Source organism: Chaetodon trifascialis, chromosome 21 (genome assembly GCF_039877785.1).
Source record: "Chaetodon trifascialis isolate fChaTrf1 chromosome 21, fChaTrf1.hap1, whole genome shotgun sequence".
NCBI lineage: Eukaryota > Metazoa > Chordata > Actinopteri > Chaetodontiformes > Chaetodontidae > Chaetodon > Chaetodon trifascialis.
This window is the reverse complement of record NC_092076.1, coordinates 13,659,153-13,686,461: the sequence shown is the minus strand read 5'-3', so window position 1 is coordinate 13,686,461 and position 27,309 is coordinate 13,659,153. Positions and strand designations below refer to the sequence as shown.

The window sequence follows — 27,309 nt, the reverse complement described above, 5'->3', positions numbered from 1 at the left end:
GCCATTGAATCATGGCTGTCCTCGGGTAACATGATCGACCGTATGGACTTTTGAGAGAAGTATTTCGCTGTCTCTTCCCATACATTTAACGGTGTAGCTCAACGTTTGGGAAGCAAGGACTCGGATCAGTTTGACGCATCTTACTACTGATATGGGGTAGCTGTTGCGATTTGGGCAGCGTTTTTATTATTATTATTTTTCTCATTAAATAAGTGTTTTGTTCTGACAAGTCATCGTTTTTCACATCGAAAAATGCACAATTCAGCATCCAACAACGGACCACTGCGGTCGGAGGAATGTTCTGGTAGCTGCAGTGACCTTTTGGTACACGGCAACGTTAAACCCATCCGGAGACAGCACGTTGACAGTAGCGTTAGCTTGCTCAGCTTGGCGAGCGAAGAGGACGATGAGGTCCAGTTTGACAGTAAGCAGCTTTTCTTCCTGTTCGTGAAGTTGCTGCGTAACATAACGTGGTGTTTACAGATATTCGGTGAGGTGGCTTTATTGGCGGCTATCCTATATTACCTGACCCAATAATGCCAGAATAAAAAGGTTTTATAAGCAGCCAGGGGCATAGTTGAGGAATTACAGGCTATATGACCTATGTGACTCTATGCCCCTGTCATTTACTGTAATTAAGTGCCCACCCCAGCATTGTTAGCTACCCCACAGATATCAGACATCATCTTTGAGTGACTGCTCGTACAGCTTGTGAAGGTACCACAGCAGACAAACGGATAAAGCCAGAGCTTTAGGAAAGGCACTAAAAAGTTCACTTAACAGTATGCACGTGTCCATTTTGTTAAACATTATGAAACTGTGATTGAATGAATGCATTGTGAACAAAATGCTTTTCCATTTATAAACATAGTCTTTTCCCAAGCTTAGACAATCATCCTATACAGCAAAAGCCACCATAATGTCCTTTTCTCACACAAACTGCAGACTTTAAGCCTCTTCGGATTAACTTTGATTCTTATGTCATAGAAGCAGCCTCTCAAACAAAGATATTCTGACATATTTGGCTCTCCAATCCTGTTTTCTATTGCATGATGTTATGCCAAACCTGTTAAAAGCCTCTAAAGTTGTCCAATTTTACACCTCAGTTTCTAAGTGGATTTGTCCCACAAGACTAAAGCAACAGATGCATGAATTTCCAGACTTTTTGCTCCTAGTATGAGTCCAGGTTCAAAATTGAAGGATCCTACATTTTGCATATTGCAGCTTCATTGTATCTTTCATCACACTCTCCCTCCCTGCCTCAATGCATCAGTCTTTCAAACTACATGTTCCCGATTTATGTCCCAAGTGTTGGAAAGCTCCCTCCAGAGCCACACAGAAATTTATACAGCTGTTTTCACAGGCTCTCCATGCACAATAACTTGGAGTTCATGTGCAAATTTGGTGAATTACCCCTTTACCATGAATTTGCATGGGTGACATCATCAGGATGTAAGATCAAGGCAGATCTTAGGTCAGCAATGAGTGTTGGGCAAAACAAGTCAAGACATGCCCCTCCACACATCCTGCTGTAAGATGAAGTGAGAGTAAAGATGTGTCAGCCAACGTTGATGATGATGATGATGATGAAACAGCCCCTTCTTGTCATTCTGACACAGTGACCAAGTGTCTCAGCTTGGTCATGTGTTTATAGAGTACAGTTAGGTGGAGGGGGCTGGTGTCTGCTGGAACAGGCAGATAAGCATTACTGCTGTGTACGCCCCCTTATGTATAAACAAGATCAGCTCCTTTTCTGCTTTGGATGTGAACAGGATAATCATTAGTACAGCTCTGAGTGCTTAATATTGCACCAAAGTGTTTTTATACAGAAAAATGGACCTAGGAGAGAAGAACATTGTTGAAATGATAGCAAAGGTTATTGAAGAAGGTAAGACAAGCAATTTTGTGGTTATATGTGTGTTTGCATTTAATGGGACTGCAACAAAGTAAAATCTAATCTAAACTGTTGTTTTGTGCCAGAGTCTCCCACCTGAGCCTTTTCATCTTCCTTTTTCATTTTATATGTTCAGCTTCCGACACAGACGATAACCACGAGGTGTTGATGGCTGGCAGACGTTACCTGTCCATCCAGGAGTTTGCCTCAGCAATCCCCAACCACCTCCTCCTGGGATCCCTTCTGGAACACCTGTGCTTCGTCTACGAGAGCAATCCAGCTCGCTCACGTATGCTGTTTAAAGGTACGTACTGACACCAGAACTGGAACTGATAGCTTATTAAACATCTGTACATTTAAGATTGTTTGTTATTAATTCCAAATTCAGTTACACGTGATTTTGTTATTCCTCTGATAGTCATTGGCCAGCGTTTGGCTGCCATGAACCTCCTCTCACCTCTGGCCATAAGTGATGAGTTCAGCACGGTCAGACTCCAGCACAACCGGGCCTTCACTGAGCTGCTTCATGCTGCCAGCTCCTCAGTGTATCCACAGGTAACTGGACAAATTTCCAGTACGTCTTCGGAAACTGAATGGTGATTCAACAGTTTACTGATGGTACAATCTGTTGTTAATTGTTACTTGGTCCTTGTTTCATTTTGCAGGGGCAGCAATGTCTTGGCATAAACACGCACAATCCTGCAGTAAGGTAGGCTGTACTTTGATTTTAATGTTGATTTGTTTTTTGTTTTTTTCATTTTAAGAAATTTTTAATGTCAAAAGGTCAAAGGGGTACATACATATACACACATACGTAAAGGAACATAATAATAATACCACCAGCTGAAAGCAACAACATAAGAGGAGAGAGAAACATTAATATTTAAGCATTTTATCATTTGTAAACACACCTTTTTAAAGTGGCCTATTCACTCTGATTCTGTTTCACATTGAGTTGTGCAGTGATGATGATTACATACCTAAGTGTTGTATTAATGGATTATTACATATTACTGCTTTGTTTAATTTTATGACATCATGATCCATTGTTGCTTGTTTTTAACTATGTCTTGACAGATGCCTATAAAAAATTCATTATTATTATTATTTGTATTTGGCTTCCTGCAGACCTAAGGAGGGACTGTTTCAAGCACAGACATCCCGATATCTTAGTGAATTTGAAGAAATATGTCGACTTGGAAAAGGATCATACGGCAATGTTTTTAAGGTATTTTACTCCATCCTTTTTTTAACAAGCTCTTCTAAAGAAGAACATGAGCTGAGTTGATTAGCGCAATCATTTCATGTGTTACATCATCTTACAGGTTATGAACAAACTGGATGGACAGTGTTATGCTGTGAAGAAAATTCTCATCAAAAAAGTCTCGAAAGACGACTGCATGAAGGTGAGCCATCAGTGTTTATCTTTTACACCCACATGCAGAGATAGAAGAGACTAATGATTGTATTATTTTGGTCAAGGTCCTCAGGGAAGTCAAAGTGTTATCTAGTCTGCAGCATGTAAGTGTTGTGGGCTATCACACTGCATGGATGGAACATGTACAGCCGGCAGCACGTGAGTATTTTCGCTGCAAGTTTGTGAGTGAAGTTACTACTCCAGGAGTTTAGTGAACAATAACAACAACAAAGCTTTATGTGGAAAACACCTCTGTTACAGATCCTGAGTCTCTCCTGCCTGCACTGGGGTCACCTGGACAACAAGACAGGTAGGATCCAAAGTTAACTGATCTTACGTTCATTGTTCTGGACATTTTTCACCATTTTTTATCAAAGTATGAACCATTTTTCAAGAAAATAATCAGCATATTAATTGATAATGGTATTCATCAGAAGTTGCAGCCATAGTATTATTTATTATATGTTATCATATGTTTCTTGTGATTTACCACTAAAATTCATTGATAATTCTATACAGAAATGGCACTAAAAGTGGGTAGAGTTACACATTTAGGCTAAGAATGTGCTGTAATTAGATTATTGCCAGATGAATAAATCAAAAAATGTGCAAACACTACTTAGGCTACACTATTTACCTCAGGGCCAGAGTTTCTGTTGTCTGGTAATTGCCTGTTTTTTTACTGGGACTCTGCTCAGGATACGCAGATGCGATAATAGTCATTATTTAATTTATCTTGACTCTTTCATTCGCAGTTCTGATGAGAGCTCTGACAGCAGCAGCACCAGCGCCTCGATAGTTTTTCAAAGCCTCAGTCAAGCATCGACAGATGCTGCCCCAAGTGCCAAAGTACCGCCAAGAGAGACCCAGCCCATCAAAGCTTTAGTCCCAACCCAAGAGAAGGGCCAGGTGGTGTGTCCCAAGACGATGCGGCGCATCCCAAATAACTATGTCCCCTGTGTGTTCCTGGGACAGCGAGACCCCATGAAGAGCTCCAAATGTCCTGCCACAGGCTGGGAGAGTTCAGCACTGTTAGAGGAGGAGTCCAGCAGGAGTAGCATCGAACTGAACAACAACTCCTGCGCCGGCAAGGAATGTCAGCAGTGGGCTGACGTTCGCACAACAAAGCCTTCTCAAGAGGTATGTGATTAAAGAGGCTTTCAGATATCACACGAATCATTAGAAAGATAAAGATGGCCATGTTCCAGAACTTCCTGAACATAATTTTTTTCTTTTTAAAAAGTTACTGTGTCTGCATAAACATGTTTTCAGTCTTGGTTCGCTGTATCTGCAGGTACAGTTCCACCTGATGCTCTACATCCAGATGCAGCTGTGTGAGCGCTCACTGAAGGACTGGATCACTGACAGGAACACCAACCCCAAAGAAGGACACACATCAAGATGTAACTGTCAAACACATGCATTCATTTACATTATAACAGATTAGAGAATGACAGAGTAAGTGTGTGCTGATAATATATTCCTCTTTTTTTACCTTAAGGTCCGTATGGATGTGTTGATGCCGAACACACGCTCAGCCTGCTGAGAAGGATACTTGAAGGAGTGGAGTACATTCACTCACGAGGAATCATGCACAGAGACCTGAAGGTAAGCTGCTTCAGTAAATTTTATTTGATCAGATGCAGGTCACATGCATAGACACACAAGTGTTAAATAGGAGCCCTATGAAATGAGTTATTAAATGAGTTCTGTTCACCGTCTGTCACAAAGGAAATGTGGAAATTCTCCCAGTAGTTGAATACAAAATCATAAAGACTCTCAGGAAAGATTTTTCTCAACTCCTCTCTCTCGCCTTGGACATGTTTTAGATAAATGACACTCTTGCAAATATCCTGAAGCCTCCTTGGCTGCTGAATTAGTTTTAGTAGCTGGTCTCTTTGTTTGAAGAAACATGGTAACGTCAAAATTAAGGGCAGCTGGCCTTTCTGGTTGTATACTGTAAGCGGGGAAGTCAGACTGAAGATTTTCACCAGCAGAGAGCTGTTCTTTACGTTCGGCCTGTGGTTTAGGAATAGGAACAGACAGTTCTCCTTTCCTTTGCTCAGCTTATTGATGTTGGCTCCATACCTGAGCAGCAGGTCCACCAGCTCCTTGTTACCCATGCTGCATGCTTCCTGTAAAGGTGTCATCCCAATTTTGTTTATAGCATTGGCCTCAGCCCCATGTTCGAGCAGTCCAGACACACAGCTACTGTCATCCTCTAGGGTTTTAGTGGTCTTCACAGCCATTGCCACAACAGCTAGGTGCAGAGGAGTGTTCCCAGAGTGCTTCACCGCCTTGAAAATAGTCAAGAATTTACTTGTATTACTTGAATTGGCAGTGAAATGACGGCAAATGGGAATCATGGGTGTGACTATGCACAGAAACATTTGCAGGTGTATCTTTTACAACCCTGATTCCAGAGAGGTTGGGACGCTTTCATCATATCGCAATCATGATACTCTCACCTGTTACCAATGAACCTGTTTACCTGTGGAATGTTCCAAACAGGTGTTTTTGGAGCATTCCACAACTTTCCAGTCTTGTGTTGTTCCTGTCACAGCTTGTTTGAAATGTGTTGCTTCTTCAAATTGAGAATAAGCAGATTACAAAAATCAATGAAACTGAGGTAAAAGTTAAATACATTGTTTTTGTACTGTTTTCAATTAAGTATATCTCAAAAAATGTTACCAAATGATCACATTCTGTTTTATTTATATTGTGCATAACATCCCAACTTTTTTGGAATCAGGGGTTTAAGGTCTTGTGTGTTGTCCAGACCAAACCTACATGTGACTTATAGTTCTGAATCTTTTGAGTTGTTATTGCTCATGAAACAGGCAATTAAGCACAACCAATTCTGTAAGAAGAGAAATTGGCTAGTTGAACTGAGACCCACGCTATGGGCTGTGGGCGATCAGCTTGATATTAGATGACAAAGAGGCTCATTTTTTAAAACATAGCTTTTTCTGTGCGTTTTTGTCTTGCGTTTAGGTCACTGAAAATTGGCCTTTTGGAAAACTCCTGCCAAGGTGAAGATATTCAGAAGCTCCATTTGCAGTGTTGGTGTGTCGACGGAAAACAGACTGTGTGTGCTGTTATCTCCTTTGTTTACATGAGGTGTTTTTCTGCAGTGGTGGGCGTGCTCAAAATAGTGCTAGTTCTAACCTTGCTAACAGGAACTGTGTGTATGTACAGTTTCTCTTCCAGTATGTTGAGGAACAGGGGTTTCAGGATGTGCAGCAGTGACCTCCTATACCATATTCTGGTGCCTTTGTTGCCCAAAAAATGTGGAAGAGTAACTTTACACATCTGTACAACTGTAAAAAGTTCTGTCACTAAGGTTAGCACCAGCACTATTTTGGCCATGTCTGCCATTGCGTGAAATATGAACATAAGTGCACACTGTCGTCATAAGCCTGTCTACACGTCAACACTGCAAATAGTGAATATTCCTGAATATCTTCACCCTTGCAGGAGGTTTCTTAACAGTCAGTTTACAGTGCCCTTAAACTGCATTTGTGTGGATGAAAGGCTACGTTTCATCAAACACCCATGTAGGTGTGGGCTTGGCATTATTGTGAAATTTTTGCCAATTACCAAATAAGAAATAAAAGCAGAGGAACAACACAAACCATGTTGACATCTGCTCCCTCTTTGATCAAGCTGGCTATAATGTCTTTATGGAGGATCGCCGTGGCCATATGCAGCGGCGTCATCCCACAGCTGTCCACAGCGTTCACGTCAGCACCATAGCTGGCCAGAATATGGATAGCAGACAGAGCCACGTAGCAAACCGATAGGTGGAGAGCCGTTTGGTGCCTCTCCCCCTCCACCTAGGGAGGAACCATAAGACACACACCGAAGATAAAGCATTTCATGATGAATTATAAAAAGATTTTATGTTTAAACATCACAAATAAGTCATGACTTTATTCTGCCTACTGAATGCCACTGACAGGAGCTAGTGCAAAAAGAGGCTAAACGTCGATTTGCTGTATGAAAACCTGTTTACCTCTGCATTGACGTTAACGCCGTGTTCACAGAGGAGCCGTAAACACGCCTCTGCCTGCATGCGCATTTTGGTCACCGCAGTCTGGAGCTTGGAATCTGGTTTAGTCCAGGTCAGCATGCTCGGCCAACTGGTTATCACCACGTGCAGAGTGGTTTGACCGAGCCGGTCCCTGTGACGGAGGCAAAGACAGTGAGGCTGGTGTAGATGGAGAGCTGCAGCCTTTTTATGAAGAGATACAAAGAACCAGTGATGTGCATGTCAGTCATGCTGGGTGTCACTTTGTGGATGTAACAGGAAGTTTCAAAAATGAACTTGCTGTATTCACAGACTTCTCAGTTTTAGGAAATAAACTACCTCAGATGAAATTATTTAATTTAATCATCCTTACATGAGTTGTTTTTGTTATTTTATTTTATTTACTTATTTTTTATGAGAGACTCATGTAACCCTGTAGTACTGATGGGTGGGATGCTTGGTGATAGCGTGTACATCCGGATTTTCATCGGCGTGTGTGTCTGTCTGCGATGGTCCTGACCTCATTTCAGGGTCTGCCCCTGCTGACAGCAGGCTCTGCATACTCTTTACTCTTCTGTAAGAGGCAGCCAGATGAAGGGGAAGGATATCAAGGCCCTAAGGCAAAACATGACAGGACAAGAAAAACTGGTATTAGACTGTAAAACACAAATGTTTTCTAGTCTAACACTGGAATTCATGCTTTTTACCTTTTTCTTTCATTTCCAGTCGAATGATCACATTGAAGCAATTATGGCTGTCTTTTAGAGCTACAACGATTAATCAAGTAGTTAATTAATGGGCTTGAGTAAAAAAAAAAAAAAAAGTCAAAATTCTCGGACTTCAGCTTCTGAAATGTGAATATTTTTTGCTTTCTTCATGCTTCTATGACACTAAAGTGAATAGCTAAGTGGACAAAACAAGACATTTGAGGACGTCATATTGGACCAATCAACGTTTTTCACCGTTTTCCGACATTTTGTAGACCAAACAACTAATCCATTGATCAAGACAACAATCGACAATGAAAATAGTCATCAGTTGCAGCCCTACTGTGAAAAAATGCCACGTTTCTGTCCATGTGACAGTTTTTATGGAAAGTCAAACTTGCATTCATTTCTCACAGGTAATTCTTAAAACATTTACCTTCCACAAAACTTCTCTGGGTGCATCGTCTTTTATCCTGATGAGAAAGTTGCTGCCATGCTTTTTTGAGATGTCTTGTATACGTCCCACATCCTCATCCATAATTGCAGTGTAGAATTCATTGCTGTGAATCTTGATAATGTTGCCACACCTATCCTGATGTTCCTCGCTCTCCTCCAGCATGACCAGGCAGTGCAGCTTCGCCGCTGTCTGTGTTTAGTTTTCCTCAAGGTGTGTGTGATGGTTGAAAGCTGGTTATTCTGGTTTGCAGATGCAAGTCTAAGTTTGTCAGTGGCATGTCAGCTATCTTAGAACTCTTAGGAGGGATAATCAAAATGCCCCCCAAAAAATGCTAAAAACTTGGGTTCTCTGTGTTAGTTTCAGCAGTTACTTCTGTTTTCTCTGTTAGGTAGTTTCAGCAGCTACTTCTGTTTTCTGTGTTTGGTCTTTGCAGTCAGTCTGATTTCATCATGTAGGTTTGAGAGTTACGTGTCTAAGTTTGATGGACAGTCCTCCTGTCACAACTGATAATAACCGTGCGGGGCCAATGACAGGGACTGGAGGTGACACCCCTCTGACAAATTTACTGACTGTTTCAGTGCTTGTGGCACTTTAAGGAAAGCAGGGTATTATTACCTTACATCTGCTGAAATGTAGGAATAAATAAACATAAGAGTAGTTTGTGGGGACCATGTATGAGAAAAGTCATTTAAGATTGTACTGTTAAATACTCCTAAAATTGTTTATTTCTGCTTTTAATATGCGGAAGGAAACGCTCAGATGTCACATCCAGAAACCATATACATTTGCATCTTTACACCATGTGACACATGGAACTAATTGCAATATGTTTGTTTTTTCCACAGCCAAGGAACATTTTCCTCCACGATCATGACTGCCACGTTCGGATTGGGGACTTTGGATTGGCCTGCAGAGGTTTAATAATGGATGGCCATAAAAGCACCACCTCTCCCAGCAGTGGTAATACTGCACCTCCTAGCTTGTTCCATTTTCATGACATGGTACCTCACAGAATCACCAATAGATGGTGCTGTTTGCTTTACAATCACATTTCGGGTGTATTTTGCAGATTCCTCACATACCACCGGTGTGGGCACATTTGTGTATGCTGCACCCGAGCAACTGAAGGGCTCCCATTATGATTCCAAGGTACACACGTTAATAATATGACAGCTATATTAGGATTAATTCAGACTTTATTTTTTATGTAACATGACACATATTTTGTGCTGTGCTCTCCATTGTGAATCTGTGAGTCTAAACTTGTATTGTTGCTGCTCTTCCAGTCAGACATGTACAGCATTGGGGTGCTGGCTCTCGAGCTATTCCAGCCTTTTGGGACAGAGATGGAGCGGGTCCGGACACTTGGGGACCTGAGGGAGGGGAAAATCCCAGACTTGTTTTGTCAGAGATGGCCCGTCCTATCCAAGTACATCACAAAGCTGACAAGTAAAGAGCCAGGTGTTCGGCCCACTGCCAGCCAGCTTCTACAGAGTGAACTCTTCTGCAGTAAAGACATAGTATGTAGTATATGGATATATTTTAGCTCTAAAAAATTCTAACCCCCACTGACCTTTTGTGCTATTAAAAAAATATTTGGGATTACTGATCAAAAATCTACAAAGTATGTAATTGTCTGGAAACAATTGTATATACCTATTAAGATTACTGTTAACGTGTGGATTTTAGTACGGTGAATGTGTTACCACAAAGTGCTCCTTCATGTCTGCAGTAAAATTCCTAATAATAAGCAACTGATCAATTTTAAGATTTTTTTCCCCCTTCAGGTAATCCATGGCTTGCAGAGAAGGGTTGAAGAGCAGGAGGAAGAGATCATGCAGCTGAGGAGACAGATCAGTCAGCTGCAGAGCTCACAAGTCACAGTTCATTTCTCTGAGTCGGAGAAGACCTGAGCCTTAAAATCTCGACTCTTCACAGACTGTCAAAACTTGATTTATTCTACCACTGCTGTACTATGTTCTGCTTACTGGTACAAGTGGTAGTGTGTGTGTGTGTGTGTGTGTGTGTGTGTGTGTGTGTGTGTGTGTCTTGTACACTTGGATGTAAGGGTGCAATTATTTATCTTCATTCAGCTGTTCAATAAAAAGCATTTCTGCTATGTCTTGTGGGATTTCTAAGAAGCAATGTAATTATTATTATCATTGATAATTTGAGATGTTGCTTTCAAAGTACTATACTTAAAACAAATAGGAAAAAGTGACCAAGAAGCCGAATTGACAGTGTGTACTGTGATTTTTGTGCTGCTTGTGGATCCTGAAGAAGAAGCTGCTCATCATAAACAAATTGAAAAGCAATTGTGAGCACCATAAGTCTTTCAACTTTGATTTAATGGACACATTCATTTCCATGCAAACAAATGTATATGTTCTTTGGTTGACGGTGGTTCAAATGTCAGGTTACTGGTCACAGGAGATGCATTTATGTTTTGAGAACTTTAAATCGTGGAAATATTGCTGGCATTTCAGCATATATTTAGCAATCTGTGCTGTCAAGTCAATCTGACGGTGTTTTCTATAGCCAAATACTTAAGCTGGAACCACTTATAGTATACGTCTGTGGGTATAAAGCTGGTTGTACATCATGTACACAATGGTTAGAAGTGTGTACATGCGACGGATCCTCTCGAAACACGTTCCTTAAAGAGAAACGGTTGAACGAGCCAATCAGGGAGCTCGTTTCATTGCAGGTACCCGGATGTACCCGTGGGGCAATTAGCTACGTCATTGTTCACCGCCGGACACCCGCTGGAAATAAGGAATGGATTTACAACGGCTATTAACGTATTCATAACAGATTCCAGGTGAGTGCTTTGTTGCTTTTCCGACAAAGTGGTATTTTAACTGTGTAGGCGTAATAGTTTGGTAGGCCTGACCCGCTCAGATTCGTTGTAGTAGCCTTACACCGGTTCTCTGTCATGTCGGAGAGAGCAGCGCAGTGACCACACACAGCCGCCGGTGTGGAGCCCCTCCTGTCTAAGCTAGCTAGATGTCCCGTTACTCGGGCCCAAGCTTTTAAATCAAAGCTATTTCGAAGTCGAAACAAAAAAGTGTCCCTCGACATTATAGAAAACCGTCCTGCTACACTCCGCCGTGTCATTCAGCTCCCATCGTGTCGACCTAGCTAGCAGCGTTAGCATCAATATTGCCGCACGAGCGCCGCCGCACGTTAATGTTAGCTCTATCCGGTAGCTATGTGTTACGTTCGCTGTTTCCATGGTGTCGGTGCCCTCGCGGATCTCTCGCTGCACATCAGTCAGTCTGTTCCGGTCTTTGACGAGAAAGGTGAGCTTTTAATCTGTGCTCCGCCTCCTACGTGGGCTAACGAAGGTTTAATTCGTGTTTTATTGAGGTTTAGCGGCGCTGCGTGTTAAAGGCCTAGCTGCCGTCTGTTAGCCAACGTGAGCCAGTCTGCCGAGCGGGTGGGAGGGAACAGCTGTTGTTGTAAGCGTGCTTCCGACCAGGAAATTTCCTCTGTCGGGTTTTTGAACTAGTAACGTTCACATGGTACCTTTAGCACGGCAAACTCATTTTCATGTTTTTTATTTTAACATATTCAAAAATAGCAATAAATACCTTGCCAGTGTTTTCAGATGTTGGTCTTTGTAGGAAGTCTTGCAAGATGCCCATAAATGGCTGTCACTAGTTGTGGAGCTATGCTAATGTACTTTTTAGATACAAGCAGTGGCTGAATGACAAAAACTCAGCCATTAATTTGACCATTGGCACCATATTTTGGTCATAACTTTTGTTAGTTGATCCGTTTAATAAGTGTGATTAATCAGCCAAGACTTTTCTCCCACATCAAGCCTTTGTGGCCTTTTGTTTTATCAGAATAAACAATGCAAGGTATAATAATAACATGCAGAATTCTTTGCTGAGAGACTGAACTGTTTCAGATTGCTCCCACTGGCTTTTGATACTTTGTTATGTAAATAATCTGCAATACATTTACTAGCAAGTTGTGCTCTTTTTAGTGTAGGATATCACTGAAACAGTGACAACAGAAAAATGCAAAACCTTTGACTTGATCTGTATTTTGACAGTTGTAGCAAAGTTATATACTTCTGTGTTTCCACCCCTCATACAGCAATGAACAATGACCATAGTTGACAGATCTTCAGAAAAGTCTGACCACGAGTCAGTCGGGTGTAAGCGATCTCCCTTCACCAGTGGAGACTTGGGGATGGACAGCAGCTGTTCCAGCAGCTGGGCAGTGGGTCCCACCATGCCCAGTGACTCTCCGAGGCTGAAGGCTCCAGGAGGCTGCCTGGGCCCAACGCCTGGGGCTGTAGTCTACAACAGTACACCCTCCTCTGTGGACCGACCCAAGGAGCAAGGTAGGAGCAAGAGTTTTTTTTTTCTAGCTGTGATTTTGTGATGCATGTGCCTTGAAAGTTGGGAGTAAACTATTTAAAATGTTAACGGGTTACACATATTCCATTGTGGGTAGACCTGGGCTCAGTCAATTTATGCGCTCTGCCTTTTATCCATCACACAGTGGACACAAGGAAGAGTCTGTATTTTCCCACTCATATTGGAAATGCTGATGCACATTTTGCTAGGTGTCTTAACAAATGCAGGTTCAAAACAAAATGTTTTTCAGACATGACTGTCTTAAGACAATTAAATAGTCTTTACAAAAAAAGGCCATGTTGCTAATTTCCATTTTTAGTTGCTGAATCAGCTGTAATTGTCATAAGCCTCATACCCTTTTAAGCAAATTGTGGTCAAAGTATTATGTGGAGTTTTATACAAAAATAGTACAGAGCTGCACCAATGAAGCTAAACTTTCTGCTAGTTTTCTGTGTTTAGAGTGTGACACAACTGGTTTTGTGGGTGTTGTGTTGCTGCTTCCACTCTACTTTCATTCATCCAGTTACATAACCAGGCCAGTTTTGAGTTGAGAGCATGATCAATCACTTGAGCTTGTGACGCAACTGTTGTTTTGACATGAAGAGCAGCAGTGTGACTTTCACAGAAACAAGAGACGGCAAACTCTGTCCTCTTCAGCTTGTTTTACAGTCTTATTCAGTAGTCAGAATGACATCACTGTATAAACTGTAACTGTTTACTACTATTTACTTCGGCAATGTAGCATATATACAGATAATTGTTGATGTTCTGGACCTGGCAAATGCATTCAGTCTAATTTTAGTCATGATGTTGGCTCTGTGTGCCCAGTAATAAGCAGTGATGACGGCATAGACTTGCCCCAGAAGGTCCTCTTCCCTCCAGAGCGGCTCAACCTAAAGTGGACCCAGGCTCACCGCATTGGTGCAGGCCTGCAGAATATGGGGAACACCTGTTTCCTCAACTCAGCCCTGCAGTGTCTCACCTACACCCCTCCGTTTGCCAACTACATGCTGACACGGGAGCACTCCAAAACATGTGAGTTTGTGTTTTATGGTGCTTATTTGCACCAACAAAGTTCTTGTGCAGTTGTACAGTTATGGAATAATTATCACATCAAGCCTGGTCGCTTCAGCAGTATCTATGAGCTGGTTTGTTCCCTTATTCATGTCTTACTCGTCAATCTTTTGCCCATCTATCCCTGCCGCAGGTCACGAGCCGGGGTTCTGTATGATGTGCACCATGCAAAACCACATCATTCAGGTTTTTGCCAACTCTGGGAATGTCATTAAGCCCATTGGTGTACTCAATGAGCTCAAAAGTAAGTTTCTGTGCTGCTAAAACAAATGAAATTGTTTGCTTTTACAAAATGTTTACCAGAAATGAATGACAGGAGGCGCTGTGTGGCTGTTTACCTTTTTTTGGAGGGAAATTTTCTGCTGTGTGTTTGTTGACTGCTCTTAAAAGAATGTTTAACTTTACATCTTTGTGTGAGTGTGATATGATTTGTCATTTTGTTACATATCCTACTTTATTTACTTTCTTCCCTCACAGGGATTGCAAAGCACTTCCGCTATGGAAGCCAGGAGGATGCTCATGAGTTCCTGCGGTACACAGTGGATGCTATGCAAAAGTCCTGCTTACCTGGCACCAAGTAAGTTTCATCCATTTTTAAAAACTATACACGTTTCAGGATAAAACACAAGGATGTCACTTAACTATTCATGTTTTTCAGCTGAAATATGTGAAATCACTGTAGGGCCATTGCCAAGTATGTTATGTATACATACAAAACCTACATGCATTTTTAAAAGATGAGTTGGGAGGTCCATTGTGGTTTCCATGGTACTTTTTAAAAAGGAATTTTAGGAACCTCAAGTATCAAGTACATTATTACAGTATTCTGTAGGAACAAGTGGCCTCTTACTGTAACTAATTACTCTTGCTCTAATTCCTCCCTGTCTCTCTCTTGCTCTTTAGCTGGTATTATCTTGTGACTTGTCAGTGCAAAATACTGTAAAATGTTTGTTTGTTGGATTGATAAGGTAACCAGTCAGTTATGTCATTACCCTTATTGGTTGTTTCACATGCTCATATTTATCTTTGTGACAGATTGGACAGGCAAACGCAGGCAACCACTTTCATCCATCAAGTATTCGGCGGGTATCTAAGGTCCAGAGGTAAAATATTAGTGTTGATTTGTTTTCTCGATTTATTTCTTGTATTTGAAGTGAAGTTGCGTTTTGTGTGTGTCTTTATTTTAAAACTAATAAATAAACTGAATTTTCTTTTTCAGTCAAATGTTTAAACTGCAAAGCAGTCTCTGATACGTTTGACCCATTTCTGGATATTACTCTGGAAATTAAGGTAATCAATCACTATTCATTGTCACTAGTGGTTCTGATGTCTCTGTTTTACTGCAAATGTGTGGCAATAAATTCACATTTTTGCAAGGATCTTATGAACAGTGCCAAAATGTTTATTTATTAATTTTTCTTTCCTTTTGTCTCTCCACACAGACAGCTCCCAGTGTCTCCAAGGCTCTGGAGCAGTTTGTCAAGCCAGAACAGCTGGATGGAGAAAACGCCTACAAATGCACCAAGTAAGCTGTTTTCCAGACAAAAGCAATTCAGCATTGAGAACTAGTGTTTATTTTTCTGTTTGCCAGCTAACCAACGGAACTTTTGTTTCTGTTAGGTGCAAAAAAATGGTCACAGCCTCAAAGAGATTTACCATCCACCGCAGCGCCAATGTGCTCACCCTGTCACTCAAACGGTTTGCAAACTTCAGTGGAGGCAAAATCACAAAGGTACCAAGATATGTGTGGAAGCTAATATCCATGATATAGCCACAGGACAGCACCCATCATTCAGTGCTTTTATTATTAAGTAAATATTTGACTGCAATTTGATATTAATCAACTGGTTTTTGGTCGTCAGGACGTGAAGTATCCAGAGTACTTGGACCTGCGGCCCTTTATGTCTCAGTCGCAAGGGGAGGCCCAGGTCTATGGGCTGTATGCTGTGTTGGTCCACTCTGGATTCAGCTGTCATGCTGGACACTACTTCTGCTATATTAAGGTACTGGCAACGCTACAGACCACTGTTCTGTTCTGTCAGGGCGCTGCTTTTGCCAAGTATACAAATTTATCTCTCAGACACCCTGTGAACAACTCACTATAACAGTTTAATGCAAAGTTCCTACAACAACCCTCACTCTCAACAGACTGAGGTGTTAACTTTGAAAACACAGGTCTTCACTGGAGGGCATACAAGTATACGCTTCAAAGCCAATTCAGAAACTGAGAAAAGTTCCATTTTTCTGTTTAGCAAATGTTAAAACCTGCCACCTGTTCTTTTTTTGTGTCTCCCAGGCAAGCAATGGGCAGTGGTATCAGATGAATGACTCCTCTGTGTCTGTCACTGACATCCGGTCTGTTCTCAACCAGCAGGCCTATGTCCTTTTCTACATCAAGTGAGTAAACCATTTAAAAATATCTGAACATACTGTAACAGAAATGACGATTTGTGCTCTTTAATATGAACCGTCTAGCTCAATAACGTCTTTCATGCCAAATGCTTCCATCACTAATGGCCCTTTCTTCTGTGTCACTAGGTCCAGTGATGTGAAGAAAACTGGGGACTACAGCCACATGAGCCATAATCCAGGCATCCCTGGTCAGCTGTCTCCACGACCGGTGGTGATACCACGCATTAACACCACTGTCCACCACAACAACATTGGCTTCATTGGTCCCCAGCTGCCACCACACATGACCAAGGTACCGCAGACTTTCTTACTTAAATATCACTTCTATATCTGAATGTTATCAATTTAAGATATATAGCCAGTGTTTGACTTAGACACTCACTCCTCCTCTTCTTTATGTTCTCCACAGAGTGCTCTACACATTAATGGGAATGGTTCTCTGAGGGACTGTCCCACCAACTCCAAGCCCAGCACCAGCAGCAGTGTTGTGGGAAAACCTAGCCATGGACTGGCCTCTTCCTCTTCTTCCATCTCCCACTCAATCAGCCGGCCCACAATGATCCCAGACCACGACAAACGCCAGAAGCTTTCATTCTTCATTGGACAAGGCAAACAGAGCCGCCCGTCCCCCTCCTCGTCCTCTTACAGCCAGCCGTCCTCTGCTAGCAGCAGCTCCTCCTCCAGCTCTTTATCCTCCTCACAGTCTACCTCAGACGTCCACTCAGACATTCGCTTTGTTCCACGTCAGCTTAACCACGTTAACGGCACGTCTTGCAGTAACGGGGATCGCCACACTGGAGGGAATGGAGCGTCATTCTTGGTGCCGTACGGCCAAGAGTCCTCGGAGGAATCAGACCAGGAGAACTGTGGCGCTTTGGATAACGGCTGTTCAGTCAAGTCTCACCTTAATGGAAACAACAGAACAGGAGAAGTCTTTGATAAATCTCCTCAGGCCACCAACGGGGAGTCGGGATTGCACCACAATGGTAACGGATTAAACGGACCAACCTATGGCGTTTTGAAATCCAGTCAAAATGGACACCATTATGGACACCACAAAGTGAACGGACACAACACCACCGATAAAGTAAATTATGTGTTTTATGTTTTTGCCATCTATTGATAATGTATTGACAAGTTAATGAAGATGAGTTTTGTGTCTAAGTTAGTAATCGTGTCTTGTTTTTGCTCTCAGATCTCTGGCAGTAATCATGGCAGTTCATCATCTGTGGCTACTGTTGCTGCTAATGGACTAGACGGTGACCATAGTCAAACAAGGTAAGATTAGCACTCTAACACAGAGCTGGAAGAAAGTTATCACTCTGTCACCACATGTTGAGCAGTTAAAGAAGTCCTCTTTCAGCAGTGAGCTTAAAGAAACACATTAGTTTAAAAATTGATGTGGTTGCATTAACATTTTTGTAGTGTATTCTCATTTTTACGCTGTGCACAGACATAGTATTTATGTTTGTGTATTCTGGTTGTTTTTCCAGCAAAGAGGCACATCATTCTGCCTCATCGCAGGCCAGTTCTTCTCAGAGTATCCATCCTGCTGCCAGTGAAAGCCAGCACCTCTCTACTTTTGACACAAGGGCTACAACGGTGTCTGACCCCCTGCCTCAGCCTACAGCATCCTCCGCTGTCAGCTCTCCACCTTCAGCTACGGCTACAAAAACCCATTCTGTCACATCTAGAGAATCTGCTTCCTCTGCTGCCCATCATGACAACATCAGTGCGGCCTTATCCACCCCGCCAGACTGCTCCCAAAGCACCGGTGGGGCCCCTGCAGCTCCAAAGAAGGTTAGCGGAGAGGGGGATGAAGCAGTGAATTTACCACAGACCAGCGGTCCGTCAGCAGGGACTGAAGGGTGTACAGATGCTAAGGTGCAACACCAGTCCAAGCCCAGTTCTAGAGGCAAAGAAGGACAATCTTCCCGAGACAGGGAGAGAGACAGGCTGTACTCTGACTGGAGCAGAGACAAGGACAGACACTACAGGGACAGGAGTCAGGAGCGAGAAAGTGACGGTGGTCGTCATCGGTACAGACGGGACTACCGAGATCACCGCCATCATCGCTCGTACAGGGATCGCGTGCCTCCGCATGATCGTTCCTACAGGGACTGGGAGTCTGAACGTCGCTGGGAGCGGACTCTCCACCACCCCAGGGAGCGTGATCGTGACAGATGCTCTAACCATTACCACCACTATCACCAGTACCGGTCCAGAGATTACTGGGACCGAGAGCGGAGGGTGCAGGAACATCCCTACCGCGACGAGTCTCGTAGTCGCTGTAGGTGGCAGGAGGAGAGTCGAGAATCCCGGACAATGAAGGACAAGAGCAACGGCAGGGAGAGGGACTGTTATCCATCTAAGGTGGAGACTTCCTCGTCTGCCACGGTGCCAGAGAACTCCACAAAGTCCAAGGGCTCGCCCCCTCGGGTGCATCCCTCCACGTCAGAATCGGATCAAAACCACAAGAGGACTGGTGATCCTCTGAGTAAGGAGAGGGAAGAGAGCGCCGAGGCCCATCGCTCTAAAAAACACAAAAAGAGCAAAAAAAAGAAGAAGTCAAAGGATAAAGACCGACACCGCGATAGTCTGTGAGTAACATCCTCTTTGCCTCCATGCTGCTTGACTCTTCATCAGTTGTACTGTCCTGAAATTTTCATTGCCTTTATTTTATTTATTTTAATAATTCTCTGTATTTTTCTCAATTGTCAGTCATTTTTCAAGCAATAATAGTGAAAGAAATGCTAACCGTTCTCTGTGAATATTTTTGGGTTTGGGGCTTTTAGTTGAAAAAACAAGACATTTGAAGACGTCACCTTGGGCTCTGTGAAGTTATGATTACAAACCCTGATACCCTGATGAGCCATTTTTGGATTTAGTCGTGGGCTGAGAATAATCATGGTGCGCTTTCTGTCTTCCCCCAGAAGCTCCGATGGGGATTCGGACCGAGCCACTGAAGCAAAAAAGAAGAAGAAGAAAAAGAGGAGGCAGCGGGACAGCGAGGCTGAACAGCACAGCCCAGGAGCAGCTCGGAGCCACAAGAACAGAGGCAGCGAGGAGAGGGAGAGCCGCAAGCGACGATACCACGACATCAAGGACACTAAACACGACAGTGATTTGTCTCCAGAAAAGCGCCAGCGGACAGACTACGCTGATGGCAGAAGTGAGCATCTACTGCCCTCCAACCACACCTCACCCACAAACAGTTCGATCCACCGTCATCTCAACGGTTACCAAGGTACTGCAGGTTTTCTCACACTCCTGAAATGCCACTGAAATGCAGAAATAAACGCTGCTGTAGGGCTTGTCATTTTAAGTGTCGATCCTGTTGTTTATAGGAAACGGTTACAGCCAAACCAACGGTGACTCCCACGATTTCTCCAATGGCTTGAAACACTGACTCTGTGAGTGGGAGCCCTTTTAATGATTATCACAGTATGTTCTCGTACAGTCAGTGCTAACAAGCAGCACTAACTCTTATTATACAACCCCGATTCTAAAAAAGCTGGACGTAAATAAAGCAGAATGTGATCATTTGCTGATCCTTTCTGACACACACTCAATGAAAACAGTACAAAGACAATACATTTAATGTTTGACCTCATCGGCTTCATTGACTTTTTTGGATTTGGGGTTGCAGGTTGAAATGTTTTAACTCATAGCTCTGTAAGTAGTTTACATGGAGGCCTTTTCTTTCTCGTTTCAGACCCATCGTCACCATTTTGACAAAAGCAGAAGAATGACATCAACTTTTTGACGTGGTGCTTCTTCATTGGGAATATATTGTATTTTTACCACAACTAGTGTTTTAAAAGTTCAGATTTTTTTTTTAAGGCATTGATTTACTTGCCGTAATTCTCCTAATTAATGGTTTAAAAGAAAACATTCACCTGTTGAACATTTATGATGAAAAATATTAATATATACTTGTATGAACACAAACAAAAGCCTGGAGCTTAAACATCTCAACTGCTGCTCAGTGGAACTCAGGACTTGAAAACTTGTCAGCATCCATCATGGATATCCACCTGCTTCACATGAGAGCGAAACAAAAGGGAAGCGTGTCGCGTTCGAGGACAACCGGCAGGCGTCACGTCGGCTGCAAGTTTAAGATGTCACCATATCTACAGAGCCGCAATGTTTTTGAGTTTCCTTTGATCCCAGTGGGAGCGGGCAGACTAATGGAAGGAGATATCCATGAATGAGACGGACGAGTGCAGTGGTGGAAACAAGGCTTCGCTGACTGATACCTCCACGTTAACCCTGGACAGACTTGAGGACATTTCCCAGCTTTTTTTTTTTTTTTTTTTTTTTTGGGTTCGTTTGTTTCCATTTTGCTCTGAAGCCTAAGAATCACTCAGTCATTTTTAACCTTTTTCCACAGAAGCAGAGGTTTTTCTCTGGATCACGCCTCTCCCACCTCTCTCACATTCTTTTTTTTTTTTCTTCTTTTTAAACGTTTAAAAAAAAAAAGCATAAAAATTTGTTATCATGGCTGTGGACCATTTGTGTTTGCTTTTAATGAAAATACAGTTTGTGTCTTCTAGCGTCATAAAAAAAAATACTGTGAATTTCATTTTGAACTGTACTATCAGTTATTTTTATATGTAAAAATCCTGTATCAGGGTTACCAGTAGATGTTTTGTTTTGCTTTGTTTTTAGGAAAACTTGTTCATTTGACCATATTCAACTCAACTTAAGACAGAGGTTGAAAAACTGCTGTTATATCTTTAGTTTAGCATGTCAGAATTTATACATTGTATAAGGTAAAAGCCTTAAAATACATTTGTTAATGTCAGAAATTGTAATTTGTTCCCGGTCTTTGACTTTGTTTACAAGCTGTGTTGAAATGAATGAAAAAGGCTGATTAAGATGACTGACGAGACGCCAGCGATTTCTGAGACGCTCCCATCTGCCTTTGTATCATACGCTCATTGATCATAGATCGATTGTATTCGAGCCTCTTGTTGAACAAACTTCACCACAGTTATGATGTAGATACATACATGAAGTGAGAATGGAAACCGATCTTCTGTATTCAGGTTTTGTTAAATACACACACTTTTCTAGCTACGAGTCATCAAGTTGGCTCAGCTGATTTTATTCACACACCATGAAATAACCAAAGACCCGGTAAGTTTAGCATCACTGAATTCCCATGCACACAAAACTGTTTTCTGATCAGCATGTGTTTTTATTCAAAGTACGCAGGAGCAGTTTTCCCAAACTCACATCAAGCCATATTTAAAACTCTGAACGAGTGAAAGATTTGCAAGTTGGCTTTACCTGTTTGGGAAAAACAGTCCTCAGATTCCAGTTAGCACTCACACAGTATTCAAGGGGATTTTGAACCCGCTTATGTCCCATACGCTCGTGTTTAACTCAGCACTGAGTTTTTCTTCCATATAACATCTTGTATTATCTGATCTTCAGTAATAACAGTGTGAGGTTGTTTCGCTGCTCCACACTGCTGCACAAAGTCCCTCTTCCACTACTGTAAACTGTTAGCTGTTGAACTAAAAAGGTGAACGGGTATAGGCTACGGCCATTATGATTTACATGCTACATAAAGACGACAGAAAAAAAACAGTATGTACATTATATACTATACATGCATAATGTAAATTGGGGGCTGCCTCTTTTGTTTAACAAAGCAAGAAAATAAATACAAAAGAAATGCACTTGATCATAGAGGTGGATTTTCAATACATGGAATGACAAACTGTGGCCACTTAAAAGGGTCATTACACTCAATATATGTTCAGTATTATTCCTCGACCTGCATTCATTTCCTTGCCTTCGAAGAAGAGATAAGGGAGCGTAGTGTAAAAGAATATGAGCCTGACTTTCTAGAATAAATCAGAGTGTTTGCATATACAGATACAGTCACTTGAGGGCTAACAATCAGACCAGCTGATTTATAAGCTTGAGGCTTCCTGTGGTTACAGGACACTACAAAACATTGTTGGTGTTGGCTGTCGTTGAAGGACATGAGGTGAAGATAATAACATGTTGACTGGCATCTTGGAGTCTTGCTGGCAGCCAGCAGAAAATCCACCAGGTGAGCTGGTCTGGATGATGGGAACGCCATATTAACGAGGGTTGATATTGTTCAATTTGTCTCACTGCACGTTCCTAATGTGTCCAGCAGGGGGCAACCTCGTCACAGCCACACTGCAAAGATTTCCTCGTGCCTGCTCCTCTTCCTTTAATCCATTTTTTCCTCTTCTAGCTTGGTAAAGATTTCCCTCTTCTCCATCAAGTCTCACCCAAATGGCACATCAGTGTTCAAACTGTGTGCCGGCTGAAATAAAACCTTCACATCAACTGAGAACTGAGGCGCAGACAGTCTCCCATCTGTGTCTGCTGCTCGTCCTCCAGCCCTGAAAGAACAAACGGGAGGCCTTCATGACCCCCGTAACATATACACACACATGCACACACACAAGGACTCTGCTGTTCACAGACATGGTGGCGATGCAGGTGTGGTTGGAGGTGGACGGTCATCATTTCTTATTGGCTATCCTTCGCTTCCTGGTGGCCAGCATGTCGTAGAAAGGATCCCTGCTGATGCTTGCTCTGTGGAAAGAGGACAGGAAGGGATGGATCGTTGATCGAATGTTTCCAAATGTCGATCTATATACACTCTGGACTACTCTGCTGTCTGCAGGACTCATTTATTTGTATTTCCAGTCAAATGTGCAAATCTGTTGCTATAATAGAGAAGAAAAACACTATAACGTGATCAATTTGTGATATTTAGAGCATTCCAGGACTATTTTGGGATGAGGTCCAGTAATTACTCAGCGTTCTAACCTGACCTTAATCTGTCATGTCTGTATCAGTCAGTGCATCTTACCCAAAATATGTCACGTCTTGTGTCTGCACTGCATTCTGGGGGATCTGGAAATAAGCCCGTTTGCTTTGATTCTGAACAATCAACACCAACGCCTGACATTTACAGTGATTTGCTGCACCTCTGAAACCTGTTCTTCAATCAAAATCCACTTGTCAGGCTACAAATAGCTCAACATTTCATCCTTGCTGTTATCCGCAGAACAAAAACAAAACCCACCAAACAACAGTAACGCAACAAAAATGTTGTCAGCCAGTCAATTTGAAGCTGTCTCTGAGGGGAAAACCAAATGTATCAAACAGAATGTACACAGGAAAGTGCAACAGCTATTCACTCTCAGCCCTGCATATTTTAGTAGGTGTGCAAACATGAAAGTGTGCTGGTTTTAACACTTATTCCTACCAAATGTGTAAAAAGGAGGATAAAGGGAAATTTTGGACTTTGATCACAGCAATCTGTTTTCAGCAAACCAGCATTGTAAAGTGGATTCTTCCTTTACTGCTGCAGACTGCTGTAGCTGACTGAAATCTGCCGTTTTCAGCTTTGCCACAATGCATTTAGCAGCTAATCCAGAGAGGTTTATTTAGCTTAAGAGGCATGGAAAAGTTCAGTTTAGCTGAAAAATTCAAATTCTAAATCGCCAAATGTGGTAAATAGGTGGTTTTCACAAGACAGGAAGGGTATGAAACAGTACAGTAGTCGAGTAAATGTACTTAGTTACTTTCCACCACTGCTGACACACTGAGGACGGGAATAATGCTGAGTAACAGTTGACATGCTGAGACCACCAGTCTTATATGTGTGTGTATGTGCACAGAACGGTCGCCACAAGAGCAGTTTCCAGCATTGCAGATGAGTCAGTGTGGATACACTGTGCGTGTGTGTGTTCGTATGTGTGTGTGAACCTGCCGACCACAGGACAGTCTGCCGCCCCAGCAGCTGAGTCAGGTGAGTGTGTTTGAGGCAGCTCTGTCGCGCTGAGTCGGACCTGTGATCTTTGTTGTTCCAACATTGAGCGGAGGATGTGCAACTGGACTGAAACACCAAGACTCCCGCTTCACGTTTGAGCTTTTACACTAAAAGCACTTTGCAGCCGGGGTGTGAAATGTGTAACGCAGACAGTGAGTCATCTGAAGGTCAATTGGCTAAATCTCCCAAACCAAGAAAAATGACCACCTCTCTCCTCCGTCCAATCACTTTAACTGTACATGAAGCGGCCTCACCCGAACAAGATCTCCAGTAACTTAGCCGAAAGACCCATCGCTTTCATTAATGGATACATATATGTCAATGCTAAGTGGTTTTTTAATATCATTAGAGTGTGGAAGTGATGCGTAATATGATTTCTGCTGTGATATTGATCGGATCTGCCGGTGAAGCTGCAGCTGTGTGGATGATAACCAGCGAGCTGATCAGTGACCCACTGGGCCCAATTTACTGCTGCACCTCCAACTCTCCTTCCTGGTTAACAAGGCAACATTTGGATATGACAGATCAGGTGTAAAGGCTGCCAGAACACTTCGAAGAGTGCAAAGCATACTGGCTGAGTAGGTGTGTGTGTGTGTGTGTGTGTGTGTGTGTGTTTCTGTGCTTGCTGAGCCCTAATCAAAAGGGAAGTGAGCTTATCCAGCAGAGCAGAAATCAGCACTGAGTGTTATCTGTGTGGAAGTGTGAGAAACAGTCACGTTTAGTCACCAGCCTGCGTGTGTGTGTGTGTGTGTGTGTGCGCATTTGTGCTGGTCGGCACATTTTTGATCACCCTCACAGCTCTGTGTGCAAGTGTGTGAGTGTTGGGGGTCTCACAGTCAAGGTCAGACATGAGAAAGTGTCACATGGGAGCAGCCCGGCGTTGGCTAAGTGCCCTCTCAGTGTAAATGGATCCACACTAACGCAACGTCTCTTACTTGATGGATTTGATCCACTCCTCCTTCTCCTCCGGCGTGGGCGCTGATATCCTGTACACTACATGGTTGCCCTCTACAACCCGCCCGTCCGCCTCGGTCTTGCAGGCCTTGATCACCTGACCTTTGTGGTTGGGGTTGTAGAGCTCGAAGCAGTTCTGGGGAGACACCAGGAAGCAAACTTTAACATCTCTGAGGAAATACAGGGTGTATTTTTTTTAGGGTGGATTTCAAGGGAAGAGACAATGTCTGGAGTTGATCCTTACAGGTTTCCTGGGCTCGTCCACCTCTCTGATACTGAGGTTTTCCAGGGGAATAATCCCACGAGGCTCTTTATCCTGGAAACACACACACACAAAGATGTGAGTGTGATGAGGGATAAGAATATCACTGTCATCGTAGAAATGTCAGCGTGTCCAGCGTTTTGGGATTTCACTGAATCTTCACAAAACACAGCCGTTTAGTGCTAATTAGCTAATGCTAGCATGCTAACACACTAAACTAAGATGATGGATATGGTAAACATTAAACCTATAGGGTTTTTTTTTTTATCTCATTTGGCGGAAAATGTGATTTCATACTGTCAGAAAGTTGAAGTATCTTGAGTGTTATCTTAATGCACTGAGTCTGACAGAATCAAAGCAAAAATCAAGGTGGTGATAAAAGCACCCTGGAGGGTTTTACTCATTCTGGTCACGTAGGGGACAGCACCCGAGGGAGACGTAACTCTACACCCTCCAACCTCCAGCAACTGCTATTCTGTCTGTGGGGCCAGATGTGAGGGGTGTCTGTGTGTGTGTGTGTGTGTGTGTGTGTGTGTGTGTGTGTGTGTGTGTGTGTGTGTGTGTGTGTTGGGGGGAACCTTGAGGAACAGCCCCGTGTCCTACTTGTCATCTTCCTACTAATGAGGGGGCACAGCGGGGGGAGAAACTGCCCCGGGACGGCTGCTCACAGCTGGCTGTACGTGTGTGTGTGTGCCTTTTTGAGTGTGTGTGCACCCGCTGCAGTGTGTGTTTGTGTGTGCTGAGGGATTGGTTTGTGTGTGTGTGTGTGTGTGTGTGTTTGGGGGGGGGTGTTCTCAGAATTGGGGATGCTGGGGTGCAGTAAGGGGCGACAGGCAGCAGGTTGGGGGAGGCACTTGGCTTTCGGCTTAGCAGGGCCAGATGTGTGCCATAGACTTTGCAGATGTTTCCCATGATGCCTCATGTTAATTGCTGGAGTGAGGTTCATTTAGGTCAAAGGGGCTGCATCTGTTAAAGAGGCAGAGCTGGAAGGCAAAAACCTCTTTCTTTTCCTTTGCATGTGTGTATGCGTGTGTGTTTAAGTGTGTGTCAGACGCACAGATTGCATGTATTTTCAGTGCTTCCGCTTCATTTACAATCCTGTCGCACTTTATCTGCACTATATTTCACACAGACTAGACTACCTAGACTCTATTAAGATTCTCAAATTTGAGATTGGTATCAATCTTCTCCTCTAACTCTCAGCAATAAAAGCAAATAAGCAAATTTGCAATAATGCCAAACAATTCAAATATGTTTTTTTTTTCTGCAAAAAGTGTATTAAGCATTACTAGCTAGCTGTCATGTGTGTATGATACTATGTGTTCTTACTGTTGTGTATTCAAAGTAATAGAGGCAGTTGTCGGTCAGAATGAACCACCGTCTCTTCCACGTCTTCACCCGGCCACCTGCGGAGAGAAACACACTCTGTTTGAGTTCAAACTGAAGAGGTGACAGTGTTTGTGCATGTCGAGCCTAACCTGCAGGAGACCTCAGCTCCACGTGCCACATCTGGCTCTGATCATCAGCTCTCTGTATTATTAGGCTCAATCAGAGGCTGGATGCTCCCTCCAGCATCCCCTCCCAGTCTCAAGAGATCGATGCCGGAAGGCTATGCAAGCGAGCCTGAGGGTCCGGGGGGGGGTTGTGAAAACCATTCCCAGACATGTACACACCACATACCATACATGTGACATCTAAAGCGTGAGTGAGAACATCTGAATGTCGGAATAATATGAGGACATCTCCTTATAAGAGACACAATCTCTCCATCTGCCCCCATCATCAGATAAAAGTAGATTATTGGGATTACTGGATTTTCTGTTAATTACACCATCAGTGACGCAATGAGTAATTTACCTATGTAATCAAAAGAACATAATGCAGCTGCTGTCAAT

At 42.9% G+C, this 27,309-nt stretch overlaps 4 protein-coding genes across 6 annotated transcripts in view; 2 read left to right on the top strand and 2 right to left on the bottom strand.

Moving 5' to 3' along the window:
- eif2ak1 (eukaryotic translation initiation factor 2-alpha kinase 1) lies at positions 1–10,623 on the top strand. Of its 3 annotated transcripts, none has more exons than XM_070991473.1 (15): positions 1–424; positions 2,031–2,198; positions 2,313–2,449; positions 2,560–2,603; positions 3,023–3,122; positions 3,220–3,300; positions 3,377–3,470; positions 3,573–3,621; positions 4,067–4,451; positions 4,606–4,714; positions 4,813–4,919; positions 9,351–9,465; positions 9,575–9,654; positions 9,792–10,025; positions 10,293–10,623. In XM_070991473.1, the coding sequence occupies exons 1-15, from the start codon at positions 253–255 to the stop codon at positions 10,416–10,418; spliced, it is 2,001 nt and encodes a 666-aa protein (XP_070847574.1). In that variant the 5' UTR covers positions 1–252; the 3' UTR covers positions 10,419–10,623. The 3 variants fall into 3 exon arrangements, with proteins under 3 accessions (XP_070847574.1, XP_070847573.1, XP_070847575.1); XM_070991472.1 differs by having other exon boundaries at positions 133–424; positions 2,557–2,603; XM_070991474.1 differs by lacking the exon at positions 1–424 and adding an exon at positions 1,785–1,888 and having other exon boundaries at positions 2,557–2,603.
- LOC139350229 (ankyrin repeat domain-containing protein 61-like) lies at positions 4,982–8,764 on the bottom strand. Its single transcript, XM_070991475.1, has 5 exons — positions 8,485–8,764; positions 7,862–7,956; positions 7,327–7,495; positions 6,947–7,147; positions 4,982–5,608 (listed from the first exon to the last, which is right to left on the bottom strand). Exons 1-5 carry the CDS (start codon positions 8,665–8,667, stop codon positions 4,982–4,984), a joined length of 1,275 nt encoding a protein of 424 aa, XP_070847576.1. The 5' UTR covers positions 8,668–8,764.
- A 616-nt stretch (positions 10,624–11,239) lies between the features above and the next one.
- usp42 (ubiquitin specific peptidase 42) lies at positions 11,240–20,203 on the top strand. The gene is made up of 18 exons (XM_070990030.1): positions 11,240–11,326; positions 12,613–12,862; positions 13,707–13,913; positions 14,086–14,196; positions 14,430–14,529; positions 14,988–15,055; positions 15,172–15,242; positions 15,395–15,477; positions 15,573–15,684; positions 15,815–15,955; positions 16,249–16,349; positions 16,491–16,656; positions 16,774–17,451; positions 17,560–17,642; positions 17,858–18,964; positions 19,298–19,611; positions 19,712–19,777; positions 20,080–20,203. The coding sequence occupies exons 2-17, from the start codon at positions 12,622–12,624 to the stop codon at positions 19,771–19,773; spliced, it is 3,645 nt and encodes a 1,214-aa protein (XP_070846131.1). The 5' UTR covers positions 11,240–11,326; positions 12,613–12,621; the 3' UTR covers positions 19,774–19,777; positions 20,080–20,203.
- A 1,251-nt stretch (positions 20,204–21,454) lies between these two features.
- Positions 21,455–27,309, bottom strand: part of LOC139349328 (cytohesin-3-like) — a 29,604-nt gene continuing 23,749 nt past the window's right edge. Inside the window, exons 10-13 of the mRNA XM_070990032.1 lie at positions 26,744–26,820; positions 25,397–25,468; positions 25,134–25,288; positions 21,455–22,952 (exon numbers count right to left, since the gene is read on the bottom strand). Coding sequence (XP_070846133.1) covers positions 22,880–22,952; positions 25,134–25,288; positions 25,397–25,468; positions 26,744–26,820 — 377 coding nt within the window. The 3' untranslated portion in view covers positions 21,455–22,879. The remainder of the gene's footprint in view (positions 22,953–25,133; positions 25,289–25,396; positions 25,469–26,743; positions 26,821–27,309) is intronic.